At 44.1% G+C, this 21,765-nt stretch overlaps 1 protein-coding gene across 2 annotated transcripts in view; it reads right to left on the bottom strand.

Moving 5' to 3' along the window:
- The window catches only part of ZNF622 (zinc finger protein 622), a 240,415-nt gene extending 219,215 nt beyond the window's left edge, over positions 1-21,200 (bottom strand). Inside the window, exons 1-2 of one of the 2 annotated variants that reach the window (XM_086965527.1) lie at positions 20,895-21,200; positions 14,540-15,169 (exon numbers count right to left, since the gene is read on the bottom strand). In XM_086965527.1, the coding sequence (XP_086821653.1) occupies positions 14,540-15,167 (628 nt within the window). In that variant the 5' untranslated portion in view covers positions 15,168-15,169; positions 20,895-21,200. Of the gene's footprint in view, positions 1-14,539; positions 15,170-20,856 lie in introns of both variants that reach the window. The other variant, XM_086965528.1, reaches the window with a different exon arrangement.
- Between the last annotated feature and the right edge of the window lie 565 nt (positions 21,201-21,765).

Below are 21,765 nucleotides of genomic sequence, written 5' to 3'. Positions count from 1 at the left end.
CCCTGCCACACTTATAGTGGCCAAAATCGATACAGAATAGGGGGTGGTGATGAACAGAGTGTCTGAATTAAGCAGACCACTCTTACCCAGTCCAAAGATCAGGGCTAGATCCATCACCGTTATTTATCTCACTGCCCCATCCCAGCTCAGAACCTGGCTATATGCAAATTAGTCTGTCCCTGGCCCAGTGCATCATGGGAACAGGGCAGACCAAACTACCAAGCCAATTCTTCACCAGAAAGGAGACAAGCTACCGGGGACCGGTTTCTGGCATTTCAGCCTCTTCGGCCCGGCTTGCTTGAATCCTGATGGAGCAGTGAGAAAGGGACTCATGTCTGAGTATACCCTGCCACACTTATAGTGGCCAAAATCGATACAGAATAGGGGGTGGTGATGAACAGAGTGTCTGAATTAAGCAGACCACTCTTACCCAGTCCAAAGATCAGGGCTAGATCCATCACCGTTATTTATCTCACTGCCCCATCCCAGCTCAGAACCTGGCTATATGCAAATTAGTCTGTCCCTGGCCCAGTGCATCATGGGAACAGGGCAGACCAAACTACCAAGCCAATTCTTCACCAGAAAGGAGACAAGCTACCGGGGACCGGTTTCTGGCATTTCAGCCTCTTCGGCCCGGCTTGCTTGAATCCTGATGGAGCAGTGAGAAAGGGACTCATGTCTGAGTATACCCTGCCACACTTATAGTGGCCAAAATCGATACAGAATAGGGGGTGGTGATGAACAGAGTGTCTGAATTAAGCAGACCACTCTTACCCAGTCCAAAGATCAGGGCTAGATCCATCACCGTTATTTATCTCACTGCCCCATCCCAGCTCAGAACCTGGCTATATGCAAATTAGTCTGTCCCTGGCCCAGTGCATCATGGGAACAGGGCAGACCAAACTACCAAGCCAATTCTTCACCAGAAAGGAGACAAGCTACCGGGGACCGGTTTCTGGCATTTCAGCCTCTTCGGCCCGGCTTGCTTGAATCCTGATGGAGCAGTGAGAAAGGGACTCATGTCTGAGTATACCCTGCCACACTTATAGTGGCCAAAATCGATACAGAATAGGGGGTGGTGATGAACAGAGTGTCTGAATTAAGCAGACCACTCTTACCCAGTCCAAAGATCAGGGCTAGATCCATCACCGTTATTTATCTCACTGCCCCATCCCAGCTCAGAACCTGGCTATATGCAAATTAGTCTGTCCCTGGCCCAGTGCATCATGGGAACAGGGCAGACCAAACTACCAAGCCAATTCTTCACCAGAAAGGAGACAAGCTACCGGGGACCGGTTTCTGGCATTTCAGCCTCTTCGGCCCGGCTTGCTTGAATCCTGATGGAGCAGTGAGAAAGGGACTCATGTCTGAGTATACCCTGCCACACTTATAGTGGCCAAAATCGATACAGAATAGGGGGTGGTGATGAACAGAGTGTCTGAATTAAGCAGACCACTCTTACCCAGTCCAAAGATCAGGGCTAGATCCATCACCGTTATTTATCTCACTGCCCCATCCCAGCTCAGAACCTGGCTATATGCAAATTAGTCTGTCCCTGGCCCAGTGCATCATGGGAACAGGGCAGACCAAACTACCAAGCCAATTCTTCACCAGAAAGGAGACAAGCTACCGGGGACCGGTTTCTGGCATTTCAGCCTCTTCGGCCCGGCTTGCTTGAATCCTGATGGAGCAGTGAGAAAGGGACTCATGTCTGAGTATACCCTGCCACACTTATAGTGGCCAAAATCGATACAGAATAGGGGGTGGTGATGAACAGAGTGTCTGAATTAAGCAGACCAGTCTTACCCAGTCCAAAGATCAGGGCTAGATCCATCACCGTTATTTATCTCACTGCCCCATCCCAGCTCAGAACCTGGCTATATGCAAATTAGTCTGTCCAGAAACCGGTCCCCGGTAGCTTGTTTCCTTCCCAGTGTAAGAATTGGCTTTTGTAGTTTGGTTTGCCCTGTTCCCATCATGCACTGGGACAGGAACAGACTAATTTGCATACAGCCAGGTTCTGAAACTGGGATGGTGCAGTGAGCTAAAAAACGGTGTGGGATCTAGCCCTGATCTCTTGACTGGGTGAGAGTATTCTGTTTAATTCAGAGACTCTGTCCCTCACCACCCCTTGTTGTAAATATTTTTGTCCACCCTAAGCGTGGAAGGGTATACTCAGATGTGAGTCCCTTGCTCATTGCACCATCAGGATTCAAGCAAGCCGGGCCGAAGAGGCTGAAATGCCAGAAACCGGTCCCCGGTAGCTTGTTTCCTTCCCAGTGTAAGAATTGGCTTTTGTAGTTTGGTTTGCCCTGTTCCCATCATGCACTGGGACAGGAACAGACTAATTTGCATACAGCCAGGTTCTGAAACTGGGATGGTGCAGTGAGCTAAAAAACGGTGTGGGATCTAGCCCTGATCTCTTGACTGGGTGAGAGTATTCTGTTTAATTCAGAGACTCTGTCCCTCACCACCCCTTGTTGTAAATATTTTTGTCCACCCTAAGCGTGGAAGGGTATACTCAGATGTGAGTCCCTTGCTCATTGCACCATCAGGATTCAAGCAAGCCGGGCCGAAGAGGCTGAAATGCCAGAAACCGGTCCCCGGTAGCTTGTTTCCTTCCCAGTGTAAGAATTGGCTTTTGTAGTTTGGTTTGCCCTGTTCCCATCATGCACTGGGACAGGAACAGACTAATTTGCATACAGCCAGGTTCTGAAACTGGGATGGTGCAGTGAGCTAAAAAACGGTGTGGGATCTAGCCCTGATCTCTTGACTGGGTGAGAGTATTCTGTTTAATTCAGAGACTCTGTCCCTCACCACCCCTTGTTGGATAATCAAAAGGAGCACCGCCAGCTGGACACAGGACGAGAGGGTGACAACACCTGCAGACAGACAGCGAGACAGACAGCGGGACAGCCAGAGATAGGTGGGGTGAAAAGGGCACAGAGTAAAGCAGAGGGGTGAGAGGCGCGGGGCGCCCTCAGGGACCCAATCACTCACCACGTAGGAGGACCCGCCCTCCCCGCTGCGGGTCTCGGTCTCTGGGATGGCGAAGTGCATGTCCCCCGGTCTCGCGCACCACGCTCCTCTCTCCAGGCACGGCTCGCGCCTGCCCCTCCCACACACCTTCCCCTCTCCTCACAGCATCACAGACAGTGGGTGGGCGGGCGGTAGGTGGCACTGACAGTGGGCGGGCGGGAGGGAGAAGGCCGGACACCGGGAGGGAGAGGGATTTTATTTATTTATTTTATTTATGAAGGCATCGAACACGGACAGTGGGCGGGATGGAGGAGGCACGGACAGTGGGCGGGCGGGAGGGAGAAGGCAGGACAACGGGAGGGAGGGGAATTTTATTTATTTATTTTATTTATGAAGGCATCGGAAACGGACAGTGGGCGGACGGGAGGGAGGAGGCACGGACATTGGGCAGGCGGGAGGGAGAAGGCAGGACAACGAGGCATCGAACACGGACAGTGGGCGGGCGGGAGGGAGGAGGCACGGACAGTGGGCGGGCGGGAGGGAGAAGGCAGGACAACGGGAGGGAGGGGGATTTTATTTATGAAGGCATCGAACACGGACAGTGGGCGGGAGGGAGGAGGCACGGACAGTGGGCGGGTGGGAGAGAGACGGCTAAAAAACAAGGCCAAGGGAGAGAGGGAGGGCGAGGACAGGGGAATGAATGGACGGGGGTGGGATGGGAGTGCGTGTAGGGATTCGGGGGCGTGTTTTCCGTGCTCTGCCCTTCCCATTGGCTGGAAGGTAAAATTCCAGCCAATGGGAAGAGGAGAGGGCGGTACTTAAAAAAAGACACGGAAACGCCCCCGAATCGCGTTTTGACTGGGAAAGACTGATTGACAATACTGTCTTCCAATGGCTAGCCTCCATTTATGGAGCTAGCCAATGGAAGAAGGGGCGGATTCAAGTCCCCCATATAGTAAACAATAGCTTCCGACTGGGCGGGGCACTGCTTCGCAGTGCTCCGGCAGGTCGAAACCTAAAAAGCATTCCTAGAGTTGCAAGAGAAAGAATGTCGCGCCCCAGCACTAGGAATGAAAATTTATTTCAAAGAAAATACACCAATTTGCAGTGAGAGGGAGGGCTGCACTCTCTCATTGCCTATTCAAAAAGATGACTATGTTCAACGGTCTGATGTATTGCCCAATGACCTTTGACCCTAACTACACAGAAATATCAGCAAATGAATTGGATTATGATGAAACTGAAAAGGAGGGTCTAAATATCATGAAAATATGCATAAAGCCAAATTCAGACTTTAAGGATGAACGTCTGAGTCAGCCCAACAATGCCCATTTTGTAGATGGCCCATGTTTGAAAGGTGACACATTAAAAGCAGCACATGCTGTGCTCCTTATACATTATGTTGTCAAAGCTTCATGGCTTTCAGTAGTTACCTTAGCCCAAAATTCGAAATTGATTGCCCTTACCATAACATTTAGTATAACTGCTCAAATGAGAGTCACTGTTGTCATGGGAGAGAGAAATGCTTATTCAGTTGCACACATTTGTGTTCTGTTTGCATGTACATTCTATGGAATCTTCACAGTTGAATTAAAAGAGGCTCAAGAAAATATGTTTTTGAAGCAGCACTGCAGGGTTGTATCAGAACTGTTTTTGAGAAGTGACAACTGCATAGTGGCAAAAATGTTATTGCAAAGACTGAAGCCCAGGTATAGATTGCCAGTTCCTCTGAAATCAGATCATAATGTAGTCTCAAAGATAATGAGTGCAGAACAACAGATTGGACAAGGAAAGGATTGTAGTTCTCTGCCTGAAGTGTCAAGCATAATAAAGCAACACAATGGCAGCACAGAGTTACCTTTTGCAAAAGACGGTGCTTCAGCATCACCAAAGTGGCTTAAAAATGCATATACAAATGCACTTGTGGAAAACACTGATGTGGACACTAGCCATTGCTGTGTAGGTCTGGTTGATGTACAGTGAACAGTTTCTCACCAGATTGCAGCTGCTACACAAGATCTGCATAATGGATGGTGCAACGGCTTTGATCTGAGAGATGCTGTGGTGAAACATCTGAATCTGATCAAAGTGAAAATAAGAGTGAAAGGCATTGGTTGAAAAAGTGCAAGAGATTGATGGTGCTCTGTCAGAGTTTCTCAGCAACTAAGTAGTCTAATTTGCATTGAAAAGGTAGAGAATGCCACACTGTATGAGCCATTCTGATGGCAAGCTGATGACAAAGAGAAAAGAAATGCTGAAACTGTCCTGTTTCATTTTCCTTTTTAGGTCGAGCTGACGTAGCATTCATGCGAAAGCATGAATGCTGTCAGCAAGACAACTAATGTTATCCGTATTTAGGAAAGTGGACAGCAGAGTGTCACGCGCTTTCCCAGTGTCGGATTTCACAGCGGGAGCGAGCGCGCTTGCGCAGACCGCAGGGCTTGCATGCAAACACGGCGCGCACACAGGCAGGCCCCATCCCCTGCACGCGCGCTCTCACACACACACGCACACGCAGGCACACAAATGCAGGCACACAGACCCCCCCCCCTCGCCCCCTCCCCTCCCCTCTTACCTCACCGGAGTTGGGCTCGTTTCTTTACTATTTCATTTTCTCTTATTCTCTCTCATCTCCCCCTTATCGCGTATGTATCAGCTCATGTGGGACTTTTCATCACTTATTTCACAAAATCTCCCCTTCTCCTACGCACCGCTGATTCACTGCTCACTTTTCTGCATCTACCTTGCCCCCCCCCCCCCTCTATAATCTCACGTCCACTCACTCACCCGCTCTATGGTCCCTTCCTGTCTCCCGCCTTCACGTTCGTGTTTAGTCTTTCAGGGGCGCCGCCATGTCCAGTGCGGAGACGTCTGAAATTCAAACCAAGCACAACCCTCCAGCAAGAGACTCCCCAAACAAGCGCATGTCCCACAGAAAGACACCTAAAACAAGCCCAGCCCCGAAAAAAGATGAAAAAAGGTGCAAATTGGGTAATTGTAATTGTATTTATATAGCGCTAATTATCCCTGACGAGCATTGCGATAATGAAAACTTAAAAGCATATTTTCCCTCAGAAAAACGAAAGCATTTATCTTACATTCAATATATAAAAAGACACGAATAAATCGTTGCATATTTCCCCAGTCAGTAGCAGCCAAAAAGCTGTCCAAACTACAATCTCCCCCCCCCCAACCAGCGGTGCGGGCGGGCTTCATTTAGTTCCTCATTTAGCCTTCCATATGATGGACACCAAGACCTTCTTTGGTGGGAGAACGGCCACCGTTTATTATTTTACAAGCTAGCTGGTACATACATTAGCATATGTTCCAGACATGCGGATTTCTTGAACGCCATTCAATTCAAATTATAACTGGTTCTTTTCTTTCTACAATGAGTTCTTACTAACCTATTTTCTCTGCTTCTCTATAGAAAGTAAAGCAGGGTGAAGAAAAATATTTATCTAAGATCACACAATTAGGTTAAGCCCGGAAAACTCCTAGGTTTTCTGATTTCACATTGTTCCAGTCAGCCACGAGATGATTATCTATTTACCTTTCCTGTTTTACAGCAAAGATTTATTTTTTAAAATTCTTGACACCCTAAGTTAGAGCTTGGCTGGCATACATAAGTCATATTGAAACTCAGCTCATTCTGGGCTCGAGGGTCCAGGAGGAACTCAAGCTAGTCAGAGCCAGGCATCATGTGACTCGCCTGCCTCTAATAGTCACGGACGGATCTGGGATACTTGGCGGGCTGCTTGCCATGTTGTGTGACAGGCTTTACCCCTGGTAATCTTCTACAGGGATAAGCTTGTCTCTTCACTTCAGGCTGATATGCCTAGGTGACCAGGGGGTACCTTATGGGCAGCAGAACGATAATAGAGCCGGCCACATTGAGATTGAAATCCTGAGATGCAGGTTACACTTACATCCATATAGCTGTGACGTGAGTCCACTGTGTTACTGGGATTTGATTCTATCTCAGGACTACAGTTTGCACACACACAGATCTGTACAGCAGGAGCTCAACCCACTGAGCCTGCTACACAACACCAATTTATATAAATCGCCTCTTGGATTGGAAGCCCCAGTTCAGTTCTCCAGTGGGCTCCTATATTAACGAAAATATACCACAAATGTCCAAGACGGTTATATTCCAGGCTATGTTATCAAACCACATACCTTAAGCAAGTTTATTTTCCAGCCAGGGCACAGTGATAGTGACATTGCTTTGAATTTCTTATTTGAGCCATTGAAGAAACAAACTTTGTCAAAGGCAGTACATCTGCATCTAAAGTGTCAACCCATGTAAACAGAGGCATTCACAAATTCTGCCTACATTCTTTAAACGCGCAATTGCTTTTATCACATTAAAGCCTGCCAAGCTGGCTTTGCCAGTGGTCTGAAGACATTCCAAACAAGCATTTGCAATGCAATAGGTCTCGCATTTGCAGGAGTTTGAATTATTGGCATTGTAAATGACAATTACTTTTATTTCTGTGTTTTGAAAACCTGGAAGCGAAGTGTAAACACGCACTTAAAACTTATAGTCCTTGCTTATGAGAAGCAAGGCTGGCAGTAAAAGAAGTGCAGTTACTGCCAGCATTGCTTCTCCTAAGCAACGACTATATGTACAAAGTGTGTGTTTACGCATCTCTTGTCCTAACAGATGTGGTTGCATCGAGATATTAAGTCCACCTTAATCTTGCTTTCTCTCTAGTGACTTGATGAGACAAAGTCTTCAGTTTTAAACCTACAACTGCCAGTTGTTTGAGTCAATTTCTGGTTTCTTAATCATTTGTGATTTGGCGCTTCCACATATGCAGAGGCAGGACAGATTGAGATAATTAAATCTGTCAGATTTTCAAGCCAAAAGTCGCTGTCTTTAATTTCATAAATGTGCTCAAAGCCTCGCGAAAATCAATCATCTGCCTACTTTTTGTTAGTGGTATTAAGAGTTGTTTTTCGTTCAGTGCTCAAATGTGTGGTAAAACAGAGCATGTATCTTAATGCTCAACTTTAATGAACGACTAAATTGCAAGAAATCCCACTACAAAAGGTGTACTAAAGCATCAGTGCTAAATAAATGCACAACCTTTCGTCTGTTGTTGTGTTTTATTAAGTGAAGAAAAATTTATAATAACGCAAACACTAAAATGATGATCGTGTTTACATTGCGCAACAAACTGACTAGAGAGTAGAAACAGACCTATTAATTTGGGAACTACACACAGATGTCAAATAGAGCATTGGATCTTTAGTCTGGGTGCAGTGGCCCGATTTTGGGTGGGGGGGTGTCTGTGTACAAGTTCTACTTAGGGAATCCGAGACGGTTTAGAAAATAAAACATCAGAGGATTATTGGTGTGTGTAGTATGTGTGTATGTATGTATGTATGTATGTGTGTATGTATGTGTGTGTAAATAAATGTGAAAGAATTCGGAACTGGATGTTGAACATTTAGATGAATCCTTTGACTTGTATAAGCCCAGTACAGCAAACCGCATCTAATATGGACGATTGGTGGCCACCGTTTAACACTGGTATGTGCCAAGAACCAGAATTGATTTTGATGAAAAAACTGTTCGATATTATAGACTACCATATTGCTTCCTCTTTTAGAAATAAAATCCAATTTTGAAACGCTCCAATCATCCCAGTAAAATCATGAACATTTCCATTTTTGTGTACGTTTTGTTTGTGAATTAAATAAAACATTTCACAGTTTGTACATTCACAGTTTGTACATTTGTTTGATTTGTGCTTGTTGTGTAAGTGTGTTTTTAGTTTTTTTTGTTTTTGGTATGGCTTTGTGTCTGAAAGTGTAAAAACTGCTTAGGCTGGTCTTCCTTGCTTCCACTAGTTATTCAGTGGTGGTCCATATTAGTCATTTTGTTAAGAACTACAGGGTGTGTGGGTGGGTGGCTCTCTGTGTGTGTGTGGGTGGCTCTGTGTGGTTGGCTCTATATGAATGACTCTGTGTGGGTGGCTCTGTATGTGTGTGTGGCTGGCTTTGTGAGTATGGCTCTGTGTGGGTGCAAATGCAATAGGTCTCGCATTTGCGAGCGATTAAGCTATTGGCATTGTAAATTACAATGCCATTTATTTAGGTTTTAAAAACAAAAAACATAAATAAAAATAATGTCATGAGCAATGCCAATAGCTCTAACTTTAAGAATGGCGAGACCATTGCATTGTAAATGCTTGTTTATTATTTTAGTTACTTATTTTAAAGAAGACTAACTGTTCCAAGAAGCTACTTCCAGATCTCTGCACTAAAACATTTGAGCTTGGCTATATATGATCTGATTACAGATAGACTTGTGTTGGCCTTAGAAATAGAAGTAAAAATTGTTATATGCTCAGCTTTTGCAATTTAAAATAAATAAATAAAATAAAAAATATGTCACTTTTGAAAATGAAATATGTGTGATGAATTAACATGTGTTTTTGCAATGTAAAGAAAAGTGGCCTTTTTAGCTTTGAAGATTAATAGAATATGTTTCTCTCTTTCCCAGCTCATCCCTTATAATCTAAATTCACTAATTCTGTCTTAAGAGACTTTGACTTGTTGCATATTTTAATAAATATTTTCAGTTAATAACATCTCTTTTTATAATGTGTGTGAATTAATAATGCACCAAACACTACACAGGGGGCTAAATGCTTTTTTGCATGAAGAGCTATCTAAAACACTAAAGCATGTTGCTGTGTGCGCTATATTAACTGTGTGCGCTATATTAACTGTGTGCTTTTAAATTTTTACACAAAAGCATGAAAATGCTATGTTGCACAAAAGCATGAAAATGCTATGTTGCACATTTCACATTTATTTTGCATGTTGTCATACATAATAGAAAAACTGCTTGAAACTAATAGCTTGGCTAGGTAAACATTTATAAGGGGTATTAGTATGGAGTTGGGAAACATAATGGGCTGATTTACATAAAATTAATATTCTATTTGTGTTTGTTTTATTTTTGGGCCTACCATTAAATGGCTGCCTGTGAAACCAGCAAGGCTATGGCTTACTTTGAAAGTGAAGAGAGCATGCGCAGACACCAGCTTGACTCAAACCACGAGGTAGTCAAGGACATCTTGAACTGTACATTCTTGTGATTGTGCCAATGTACCAGTTTGATAAAGTATCTGTCCTACTGCGCTGTGAAAGGAAGGAAGAATTAGAATGAAACATTTTTCCTAGTAAATGTTGCAAATGTTTATAAATGTAGTTATTCATGTATGCTTCTTTTGTTAAAACTGGTAAAGTCAGTTTTTTTAGAATGAGTCAGGGTAGTGAGAACTCATGCCATCATGACTGACCAATCACGTACAGGTTTTCCTGGAGATGAAACATTTTGTGTAGTCTGCCAAAATTTAGTGTTTAAATACTGACCTCTCCGGAGGAGGGGCTGGCTTTCTTAGCTCAGCTGGCTTCTTGCTCATTTTGGCTTAGGCTTTGCTTCATTCTATGGGTTAGGTACGAGAAACGTCCCGGGAGACTGAAGCGTCCGAGGAGAGTCAGGGGGAGGGTTCTTGCTCTCACGTCATATTTTGGCACTGCAGGCCACATTCCTTTGAGGTCTGGTGAAGGAGGGGCTGTCTCGCTCCTTTTTGCTCTTTAGACAGAGATGCACAGAGCAGCAACAGATAGAAAGGCTTTTTAGATTTAGATGCTAAACTATAAGTTTATGCTTTGACTAATTAATTAGGTCTGAAAAGAGTTATTTGACTTATGCATTGATTTCTCTTAATGGGAGATTTTTGCAAACTATTTGATTTTTGATTAGCCTTGCAAGACTATTTTTCTTAGAAACTCTTTAGGAATTTTGCGCCACATTTTCTTTCCTATATGTAATGCTTATATGCAGACTGTAATGTGTTCTGTATTAATGCTATTGGTCCTGTTTTCCAAATTCTGTAACCGGATTGATATTTTACTAATGAATAAAGGGTCAGAGAAAATTAACTTTTGACTAGAAAATAAAACCCTTTAAATACTCAACAACTCTCTTTATTGGCTTAAATAATAATTGCATTTTTGACTGTTCATCTTTATTTAAAGTCTCCTGAAGGTAATACATGGTGTGAAGGGCCCAACACCTTTTGAGTGGTAAATTAGAGGTAGCATGAAGGTTTTGCATACCGCTCCATCACCCCACCCCCCCCTCCCCCTTTTGATGAAAAGAGTCTGCATATGGATAGGAATGTTCCATATCACGGACTGCAAACACCACTTTTAAACGGGAGCGTTAATATGTCCCATTCTATTCTGTTGTGTTAACCATACCAGACCAGTGGTGACATTCTGCAGGAACTTTGGAGAAGAACACTTTATTCACTGGGATAGTCATGCTGATAACTATGGTAACTTTGAGAACATGGCCATTAATAGTAGCTATACGTCCTGTCGCTAAGCAAAGACTCCAATTTCAAAATGTTTCTATCTCATAGATATGGATGCCTAGATATCTCATGGAGTCTGTTTACCATCTAAGAGGATATTCAGAGTTAGGCTTCCCACTTCTCTGTATACTGGCTAAAACAAGACTGCTACGCTCCACATCTAGCAGCAGAGAAAGATCAACCACAGAAAGGCACTTTACACACTGCTACTTCCAATGCTCTGTATTTATCAATAAAGAACTAGCTTTGTTGTGTTTTTAGGGAGACTCAGTACGGACGTATGACGGCAAACCACTTGGTTTGGTTGTTAAGCCCTCACCCACCAACCTAGTTGGTGGCATGCTTCATCATCGGGCCCACCACAGTGACACCGAATGTGTCCCGGGTGTGCTTCGACTCCAGATTACTGAGGAGCTGGTATACTTCTCTGAGTGTACTGTGAGGGGGGGGTGTAAGAAAGTGATTTAAAAGCTATGCAGTGGGTCCCAGTTCCCGAGGGTATATAGGTAACTTTAATATCTGGGCCCCTGCTAGCGAATAAAAAAGGCAGTCGGACGTAGTGGAGTGAATTATGAGCTCCCACGTCCTATGTGGTCTACATGTTTCAGCCAGGCCTTTTATATTTACATCTGGCTTTCCTCAGGACCAATGAGTGTGTGGGTGAAAAAAACTATAAATTATATAAAGTGATATGTGTTGTTAAAAGTGTCGCACACGCTAAGGTGCTATACGTGTATGGAGGGGGATTCCCTCCGCTTTAACTTGCTATTTGCTGTTAAAGCCTCCTGGGTCACCTGGCAGGGGGAGAGGACCGAAATTATCGGTCTGCGAGCTCCATGAACCTGTAGTCCTGCTGCGGTGTCCTGAGTGCCAATGCTCTGCCTAGACCTTCCCAGATTCGCACATGCAGCAGAATGCACTAGGCTCCCTGGGCCTCTAACAGAAAAGCTGGCCTTACTCAGCTTCATACAACCAATATACAACTGTTAAAGAAACTCTTACAACTTCGACACAAGAAAAGACCATCAGAGAAATCCAGACAGAAAAAAACATCTAGCGCCTGGGAGTTCGTTTTATAAATGGGGACTTTATAACTCAATCAGTTTAATACCTCAGCACCCCACTCCATGGTGAACACATTAATTTACTACAGAATATGAAAAGCAGTAAAATCTGCCTTACAGGGTTTCACCAATAAACCACAAAACGTCACTCTCGTACAGCATATGACAGCTTTCGCCAACACAAGAGGATGGGCGTTCCGGTTTTAAGGTTGAGCCTGGGCAGCGCATGTGTTGCTCTGCGACGCATGCTGTATTCAGGTAGGGACTTGAATCTCTGACTACTCTCCGGACATATTTTTCCTTGGCTTGTGTCACTGTCCGCTGTAAACAGAGGCTGTTCATTGGTCAATAGCCTTGGTGGACCCACCTTTTCTCATTTTGTAACCTTCCATGGCGACACCCCCGGTTATGTGTGTTGTTTCTCCGTAGGCTTTAATTACAGCCTTCGAGTACTATTTTCACGAATATTTTTGTCCTGCCTCTGCTCCTGCAGGCAGGACATTCTCTCTAGTGCATTTTTTTATAGCACGAAGGCATTTGCAATAGGTCTCGCATTTGTGAGAGTTTAAGCTATTGACATTGTAAATGCCAATGCCTTTTTTTATCTGTTTTAAAAACAACAAATAAAAGGCATTATCATTTACAATACCAATAGCTCAAACTCTCGTAAATGTGAAACCTATTGTATTGCAAATGCTTGTTATGCTGAAGTATTCATTAATACAGGACACTAAGCTCCGGGGCGGTAGGAATTAGATTTGAGTTGTAGCGAAGATGACAAGACATGGGCATACGGTTGTAGACAAAATAAATTAAGTTCTAGGAAATATAGACATAAAATCTTATTCAAAATGAATAAGTGTATCATATTCCTTCAAAACTACATAGAGGTGATTCAAACATAAGCTCTGCATGCTATTACTGAGTATACCCCACTGCAGATTTCACACACCTTGATTGGAATTGTATCAAGATCCATGAATACTGGAAAGCAGGCTTCAAACCACTCTCTGATATTACAACCAATCCCCTTGATATGTCCCTACTGATTGCCAACCTGGGATACATTGCTACAACTCCCATATTAAGAAGCTAACTGATATAGTGCTCCCATCTTCTCAAATCAAAATAGCAACCCATGTACCACCTACTATGGCAGCTTGGTTAACAAAGCTGCAATGATTTTGTGGACACCTGTTCATCCATGCAAACAATAAATAGCAGACTGGAAAGTATATGGGATCGCTTTAGGGCATTTATTATCAGTAGGACCAAGACAAGTGCCGACCTCTCAAAAGCCTCACCAATAGCAATATCCCGAAATACAGTCTGAACGCAAGCTTGAGAATACACAGGCATTTTTCCTGCCTTCCTTCCCGATCTGTGATTTCCTAATAATCTTCTACTTGCTGCACCTGGTTCTCGTCTAGGCTTTTCATGTCTTAGCACCTTTTTTACTATACAAATAATAATTGTGGTATGCTGCCAGGATTGTACATCTAATTATGGGTATGGTAACAAGGATGTACTTAGCCCTGGAACAGTGCTAAACTGTTTTTGTCTGTTACTAACAATGAAAATAAAGACTTTAAAACAAAAGACACATAATGTTTGCAGAAAATAAGTAGGGCACTACTGAGTGAGGGTGGAGAGTCAATAGCCCCATAGTATCTGCACCTACAAACACTTGATTTTCTGAGTTTGTGCAAAAGATACTTTTTATAATGTATTCAGACATCACAAAGGCACACAAACGGTTAGATGAGGTACTACACATCTTCCGAGATGCCAAGAAGTTAAGAGCTCATATTTAACTCCAAGTCAAGGGAGAACATAATATTGATTTGTAAACTCAACATGTAGTATCTTTAATTGGTTTAGGAGAAGTTTATTCGGTCAGTAACTAGTAAGATGGGCATTAACTACAAGTTTATGTTTAGGATGAAAGGAGATATGATTTAAGAAAACAGATTTAAGGAGACCTTGAAGGTGAAGTTTACGAGAGCAAACTGCCACTGTTTTCTAGAAATCAAAACATTCATTTCCAGCTGTTTGATTTTGGATTTGGCAGAATCCATTTTTTTTCCTTACCTTCTTCGTCGTCTTGCTCCATGTCATCGACATCATCTTTACCGGATTCATGTTCCGCCAGTTTATTGGCTTGCTGCTCGTACCAAAGTAGACGAGGAGGCTTTTCGGGCCTGGATTTCCCTTGCACCTCCTGGGCACCTGAAGCAGCAGTGGGTGTACCCTCGGCAACTGTGCTTGGTAAAGAGGGCTTCTTTTTTGGAGACATGGAGGGCTGGGCCTTGATGGCCTGTTGAATGGCGGTATTCATCGCATCATGGTCTACGCTCTCCTGTTCCAGACCCTTCTCTATGTTCTTCTCATTAAGTAGTTCTACCTTCTTGCTCACAGCTTCAACAGCTCTCTTCTCTAGATCCAGGTGCTTCTTGGACTTTAGGTGATTCTCATAGGTGTTGTACGTGGAGAATCGCTTACTGCAGGCTGCACAATATGTGGCAGTTTCTCGGCTCTGTTCTTCCACAACTGCCCTCTGAGCGAGGACTCTCTCCTGGAAGTTCTCAGCTGTGACAGAAGGCATGTCAGCCACTTTTCTTTTCAAGTTGTACCTGTGCCAGTCAGTCTTATAGTGGGCGCGCTGAATATCTGCGTCGGCAAAAGCCACGCGACACGTAATGCATGTGTAAGATGCCATGTCTGAGAAGAAAATTAATAAAAACAACAAAGTAAATGACATGCTAAGAAAAATATTATCTTTTCCAAACTATTACTTTTTAAATGCAATGGTATCAATACACAACATTTTAAAAAGCAAGAATAATTGTTTTGGCTTTTGTACAATGAAATTATGTTTCCAAGTTGACTATTATAAGTAAGGAGTAGAACAGGAGAAGCAGTATCGTATGGCTTATTAACACATTTAGCAAAGCTAGAAAAGGCACTTGATGGGAGGGTGTCGACCAAAGGCAGGGGTTTGTGCGAAAAAAGAGCAGGGGGGTGGGGGGGCGGTGGAGGCAGTTTATAGGGGCAAGGCAGAGCGATGAGGCAAATGAAGTTCAAGCAGTACAGAGCCCGGAGGCTGTAAAAGCACAGGGGTGCAGATATAAATGCTACATCCACGCTGGAGGGGGGGGGGGGTGGGGGCGGGGTTGCACAGTGTGGAATGGGTGGGATTTCAAATGGAGTAGCACAGGGTTTGGTGTGGTGGAGCAACACAAATCACATGGTCCGGATGGGGAGGGAGGTGGAAATAGCAAGAGGTTAGGGCTGAGTGATTGTGCAGCAATGCATTTGCAGGCTCTTAGGTACACAACAGCATCTGGTGGCCCTCCGCATTTTATTGACTGACACATCCCCGCCCATTGTCTGTGGTGTTTCAAAGTTTTTAAAATGGGCATGGGTGATTCGTGCCAAAAGGCTTGCTATTTCAATTTAATTCTCTTTTTAACTATTTATTGTACTATACTTGACTATTTTAAAATTCATAACCGTATGTTACTATAGGCCTAGAGAATGTATTTTTGTATGTATCGCTTTCAAGATATTTACGTATCAAAATAAAGCTTTTACAACAACAACATTTGCAATGCAATAGGTCTTGCATTTGTGAGAGTTAGAACCATTGTAAATGACAACATCTTTAATCTATGTGTTTTGGAGTGGAGTGGGTGTGTGTGGTTTGATGTAGAATTGTGAGCATGCCCTCCTGGTTTCGCCAGGAGATCTGCCAAATGTCTGAGAGCTTTGCTGCTTTTCTCCTTTGTTATTAAGAAGAAAATCATTTATGCTCCTATCCATATTACTTCTGAGTGTCGATAAGCTGCTCAATACCTTAAAATAACCAACACACGCCCCTAAATGAATGAGAGCCCACTTCATCAAAGAGGAAAACAATAACACAATAATATAAACAAGCAGCCAGCCATCAGACAATATGTTTTAGAGTAAGGATCGGTGTACTCCAGGCTGCATACAATGGGTTGCATCCACACTTTCCTCAGAGCTCCCCTCTCCACCAGGAAGGATAAATACCAGAATTCCATGCGGGAATGTGGACATTTAGGTTCCAAGTAATGCAGGACATGGAAGGGAAAGCTGGGCAGCCATGGCACTGGAAGGAGCGAAGCCACGGATTAACAGTATGAAACACAAAGGATTACGGGGCGTGACCTCTATGTGCAGTGTTTGTTAACAGAGCATGGCAGAAGCAGGGGAAAGGAAACACTCAACCTCCAATTCTTTTAAAAACATGCTGTGAAAAACACGATGGAGGAGGGTGGTAAAGACATCGAAGAGTGGTGGGGGTTTGAGTAAAATCACAAGGAGTGGGAGGATGGCACAGGGGGAGCTTTGCATGCCCCCTACCTTAGACTCTGGAGCAAGTGAGAACCCCTGAACACCATGTAGAGCCCAGCACCATAAGAGGATATATATCTTACCGATATATTTAGCTCAAACTTAGTAAAATGTAAACATGCCCTCCCTCTGCCCTGACATAAGATGAAAATCAAACGTGCGCACATACAAACACAATAAGCTCAGATGTAAACACAATCTCAAATTATACTTGTGCAGATACAAAAACAAGCACCACAGATATACACCCTCACAAATCACACTTGTGCACATACAAACACAGGCACCAGAGATACACAATGCCACACTCCAGCATACATTATTCTTCTTAGCGTCGTCCAGGTTCACCACTAGGCTGGCAATCCCCATATGCCAACTCAGATATAGTGCTTCATCATTACCACCGCCGGAGCATCAATTAGCCAGACAGAAGTCCTGCACCGTTGCCATATCAGCTGACAAGTACCATTGACGATCTGAAGAACCAGTGACTACCTGCTCACCTGGATTGCATCCAGACAGTAGCGAGAGCACCTCCTGACCAGGACACATCTACCCCAGAGGTTACACGACAGACTAGGCAGTGACTCCTAGGCAGTCTTGCAGCTGCCCTGAGGCAGGCAGGCCCAAGTACAGCCTAAAGTCAGTCCTGTGGCAACCCAACTAAGAGGCCTTCCACAGGCGCGGAGATGGACTCGACTTTGCCTCACCAACGGATTCTATAATGTAGCCAGGCTGTGTATTGGAAGCTCCAACAGGTCCCAATAAGGCAAGACTGTCTTCAGTGGATCAAGCGAAACCATAGTTAAAATTCACAATGGACTTCGTCCTGGGCTGCGGTCAAGTGAAAGTCTGCTGCCTTGGAGCTGGTGAGAAAGGAACCCGCTGGGTGTCACACGAGCAGGGCTCTGTTTCAAGAATCAGGTCGATAACCACGAGCAGCTTCATTCATGGAAGTTGCTGTGTGAACGAAGCCGTATCCAATTGAGAGGCTTACGTAAAGGGAACACTGCCAGCCACACACAGCACTTAAAAAGATTTCGATCAGAAATAAAGATTGGTGCCACTCGTCGGAAAGAGTGACCTCACCCGTAAAAACAGAGGGAACTAAAATTCCAATTGAACAGAACGAACACCCTTGCCCAAAATAAGAATTGAGACACCGCATTCCGAGCCTACACTCGGAATCAAGAAGGTTATGGTTGCCGTATTCACTCAGAAAAGTGACAAAACCCTGTTGAGAATCCGGGAACTGGTTTCCCTGGATTTAAAACGCGTCGGCACAATTGAAGGAGCGAATAACGCCATTGATAGTGCAAATTATATTTTGCTATTTATTAAATTGGACACCTTTTGGTGGCTTTGCTCCTTTTTTGACTATGTCCTTTATTTTGGATATAGATTCATTCATTTAGATTTAAAGGCACAAATATACATTGTTTGTTTGTACAAAGTGTTTTATGTCGGACTAGCAGCCCGTCCCGACGTTGTCCAGGTATGAAATAGAATGTGTGCAATGTGTGTAATAGGCAAGGGAAATTTATTTTAAAATCTTGCGGTAGACAACATTTTTAGCACGAAGTGTCACAATAGTTAGGCATGTGTGTGCAGATACTGTGTGTACCTCGGAGTAAGAAGTATTAGCAGATGTTTCTAGTGTGTATGTTTTCCACTTCCTTAGGTAAGCATGTGTGAAAGTGCATTCAGTTGTAAATTTCGTGTCCCTGCAGGCAAGCTGAATCGAGTCATCCCCCGCTTGAGGCCCGGCTACAGTTTTGTTTGATGTTGTGCTTGTGGTGTAAAATTGTTGATGCAGAGAGTTGAGTGGGTGACAGCGCGGCGCTCTGGAGAGGCTGTGCGTGTGGAAAGTGCAGTCAGTTCCAAGGTTAGTGTCCCAGCAGGCGCACTTAGTCGCGTCATCCGCCACCTAAGCCCAGCTCCAGCCCTGGTTGATGTTGTGCGCCTGGTGTCAATTCGTGTATGCAGAGAGTTGAGTGTGTGACAGCACGCAGGAGACGCTGCAGTTAGTGTCCCGCAGGCACGGTCAGTCACGTCTGCCCTCGCCTAAGCCCCAGCAACTGGCACGCCCATTGCTCTAGTGCAAGTGCCGCACCCATTGGACTTGGCCATGCCCCCAGCCTTACGCACGTTTGTTTTCCACACGCCCTAAAGGCAAGGTTTTTTGGGGGGGGATATGCCGCGCGATTGTTGTCGTTTGTCGCGCCCATTGGCCATAACCCTTGGTGCCGCGCAATTGCTGCGCCCATTGGCCTTGTTCACGAACCCCAGCACACGCCCCCAGCACAACGAACACGTTCAAAGAACACTTTTTTTTGTCGTCATGCCGCACCTCGCCCATGCTCACGCCCAAGCCCACGCGGGCCTACTTTGTCAGTAAGGTTCTTTTACGTTTCTAATGTATATAGTGGGCAGCTGTATAGCCTATGTCCATCTGCTGCAACTGTCCTTTCCAATGCTGTATTGGGTGTTGTGATTGGTGCTATGGTTCCTGAGATTACCCGCCTCAAAGGTTTGGGCTCTCTCTTCATTATATTAGTATAGATGTATGATGTCTAATTTTTCTTTATTAATTATGTGGAATGTAAATAATTGTTTGTAAATGTTGTCATATATTTGTGCAAATGTTATATGAAATGTCGTTTTTCCTTTTCATACAGAAATGTGATAAAGTGAGAATAAAAAAAGAAGTAAAATTCAAAAGGTATAAATAAAAGTACTGGTTCAAACTAAAGTAACTTGTGTTTGACCTATAGGCAGACATTTTGAAATTATGAATGGTTTAGGCAATTTTTGTGTTTATGGACGTCTCCTAGCCAGCATTGGTGTCCTGAGCCACACAGGTTAGAATATGAATGCAGGCGGAGACATACTGGTGCAGCCCACATGTCCGCCGATGTCCCGTTGATTTGACTTTAGAGCCTGATGGCTCATGTGGTAACAAGTTTATTATTGTTTTATATCCACAGGTCGAACTTATTTTATGTTATTTTGTTTTTCAATAACATTTGGGAGGACATGTAGTGTCATACCGGACACATACTAGTGTTTCGTCCAGCCACTCCCTTGAGGACTGGCTTTCACTCCCACTAAACACACCCATCCAATACAGGCGTAACAGTGACGTGTGCCTGCTAATAACAGGGTTAGAGCGCTCGAGCCTGAAAACACCCATCACTGAGCTGACCATGTAATACAACCTCAACTGTGACAAAGAGTCACACACCAATAAGACAACCTAAACAGCGACTACAAAATTCTAAATGAATATGGAGTAATGAGGCTACTGCCTCGGTATCCAAAAACTCACCACTGTCAGAAGGTATCTGACAGGAGAAGACAAGACTCAGGAAAAGCCCGAAAATAGTTCTGTACAGCTACACACAGTGTTTGTGTCATTACTTTATCCATCATGTGGGCCTAGGGCCCACGACATTACACTAACCTTACTATCCATTTCCTTAACTCACACCTGAACCCTAAAACTCATTTTAAACCTCATAACACTATGAACTCTTATAAAAATGCTTCACATTTGATCTATTTACTTTGTGGAACGTAAACAACAAAAAAGCATACTTACACACAGATTACGTGCCTGGCTTTCTAGTTTACTTCACAACTATGCTACTATATACGAGTATCTAAATCTTTGGCTTATAAACAATTTGTATATGGTCAATTGAAGGTCTCCTACTACCTGTAGTGAGACAGCTAGCCACTAGGACCCGTCCTTATAATCTGGAAGTGCTGCACCCTTAAGGCCGGGCGAGGCCGAAGGTATAGAGAGGCGTACGACCGCTCGGCCACTTACGAATGTTGCCTATACACCGTTATGCTGCGTATCTTGTATTGACCACTATGCACTCCCCCACAGTGCCAAACTCCTGGCAGTTTATTATATGCCTGCTTTAGGGCGCGCCTGACATCATGAACGGGGGTAATGAAGCCCCCGTTATGCAGGCTGTAGAGGGGCAGTCCCAGACTCGCGCACTTTTGGGTTAGCTCACCGTTAGCATATAGCACCAGCACTGTATAGAATGCTCACCAGCTCACGCGGCTTCACTGCAGAGCTGCCGGAAGAGGTGAAATGACTTGACGCGCAGTGACTTGTATACGGACCGGGGGGCTCTCGGCGCAGGAAAGCGCCACAAAAGCGTCGGTGAAGTCAAACGTCGTTGTTGCGCCCATTTCCGCTTCGATGCATTTCTGTTCTGCGCACCACCTCACACCGGTCACCTGGTGTTTCAGGTTGACAGAAATAGGCAACGCAGCAGAAAAAAGATGTCACTTTTTATTAAGCCATGTACTGGGATATTAATGGGACGTCACGTTTCATTACCCAATGCCCAACAGCCAATGAATAACGAGATATCTCCTAGGCGAGACATTGACCAGTCCAAAGCCTTCACACTTTCTCTGTAATAGGGGAACGTTTGCTAATATGTGATTGGCTATGATTGCCGAGTGCGTTGTGTTGGCAACTTGTCATAATAATAATACAGAAAACCAGTTAAGCAGCCAGGAAGAATGGTTTTCTGGCTCTGCGCTCGAAGTGCATTAAAAGTATGTGCACGGTGATCCTGAGAGCAAAAGGGAGTGGTTGTTGATTTGCGTGCTGGTAACTAGACAGCAACATAATTCAAAATTTGCAAACATACGTGACAAGAATTTTCAATTCTATTAAGGACAAGGAGGCGAGGATTATGCTTTCTCATTTCTTTTAATAGAAATGCTCAGCAGCCAATTAGAAAACAGTATGTAAAAAGAAAACTACAATACCCATTAACACTAGGGTATCACATGACAGCTCATAGAGTCACCAGTATAAAACGTCACCCAGAGAATACCAAATACTCTTTTTTTGGCGACTAAAACAGTTCAAAATGAAAACAGGCAGTCCAATGTGAAGATCAGAA

The sequence above is a fragment of the Lissotriton vulgaris genome, chromosome 4_1, assembly GCF_964263255.1.
Source record: "Lissotriton vulgaris chromosome 4_1, aLisVul1.2, whole genome shotgun sequence".
Taxonomy (NCBI): domain Eukaryota; kingdom Metazoa; phylum Chordata; class Amphibia; order Caudata; family Salamandridae; genus Lissotriton; species Lissotriton vulgaris.
The sequence above is the reverse complement of the archived record's forward strand: the minus strand, read 5'-3'. Positions and strand labels throughout refer to the sequence as shown.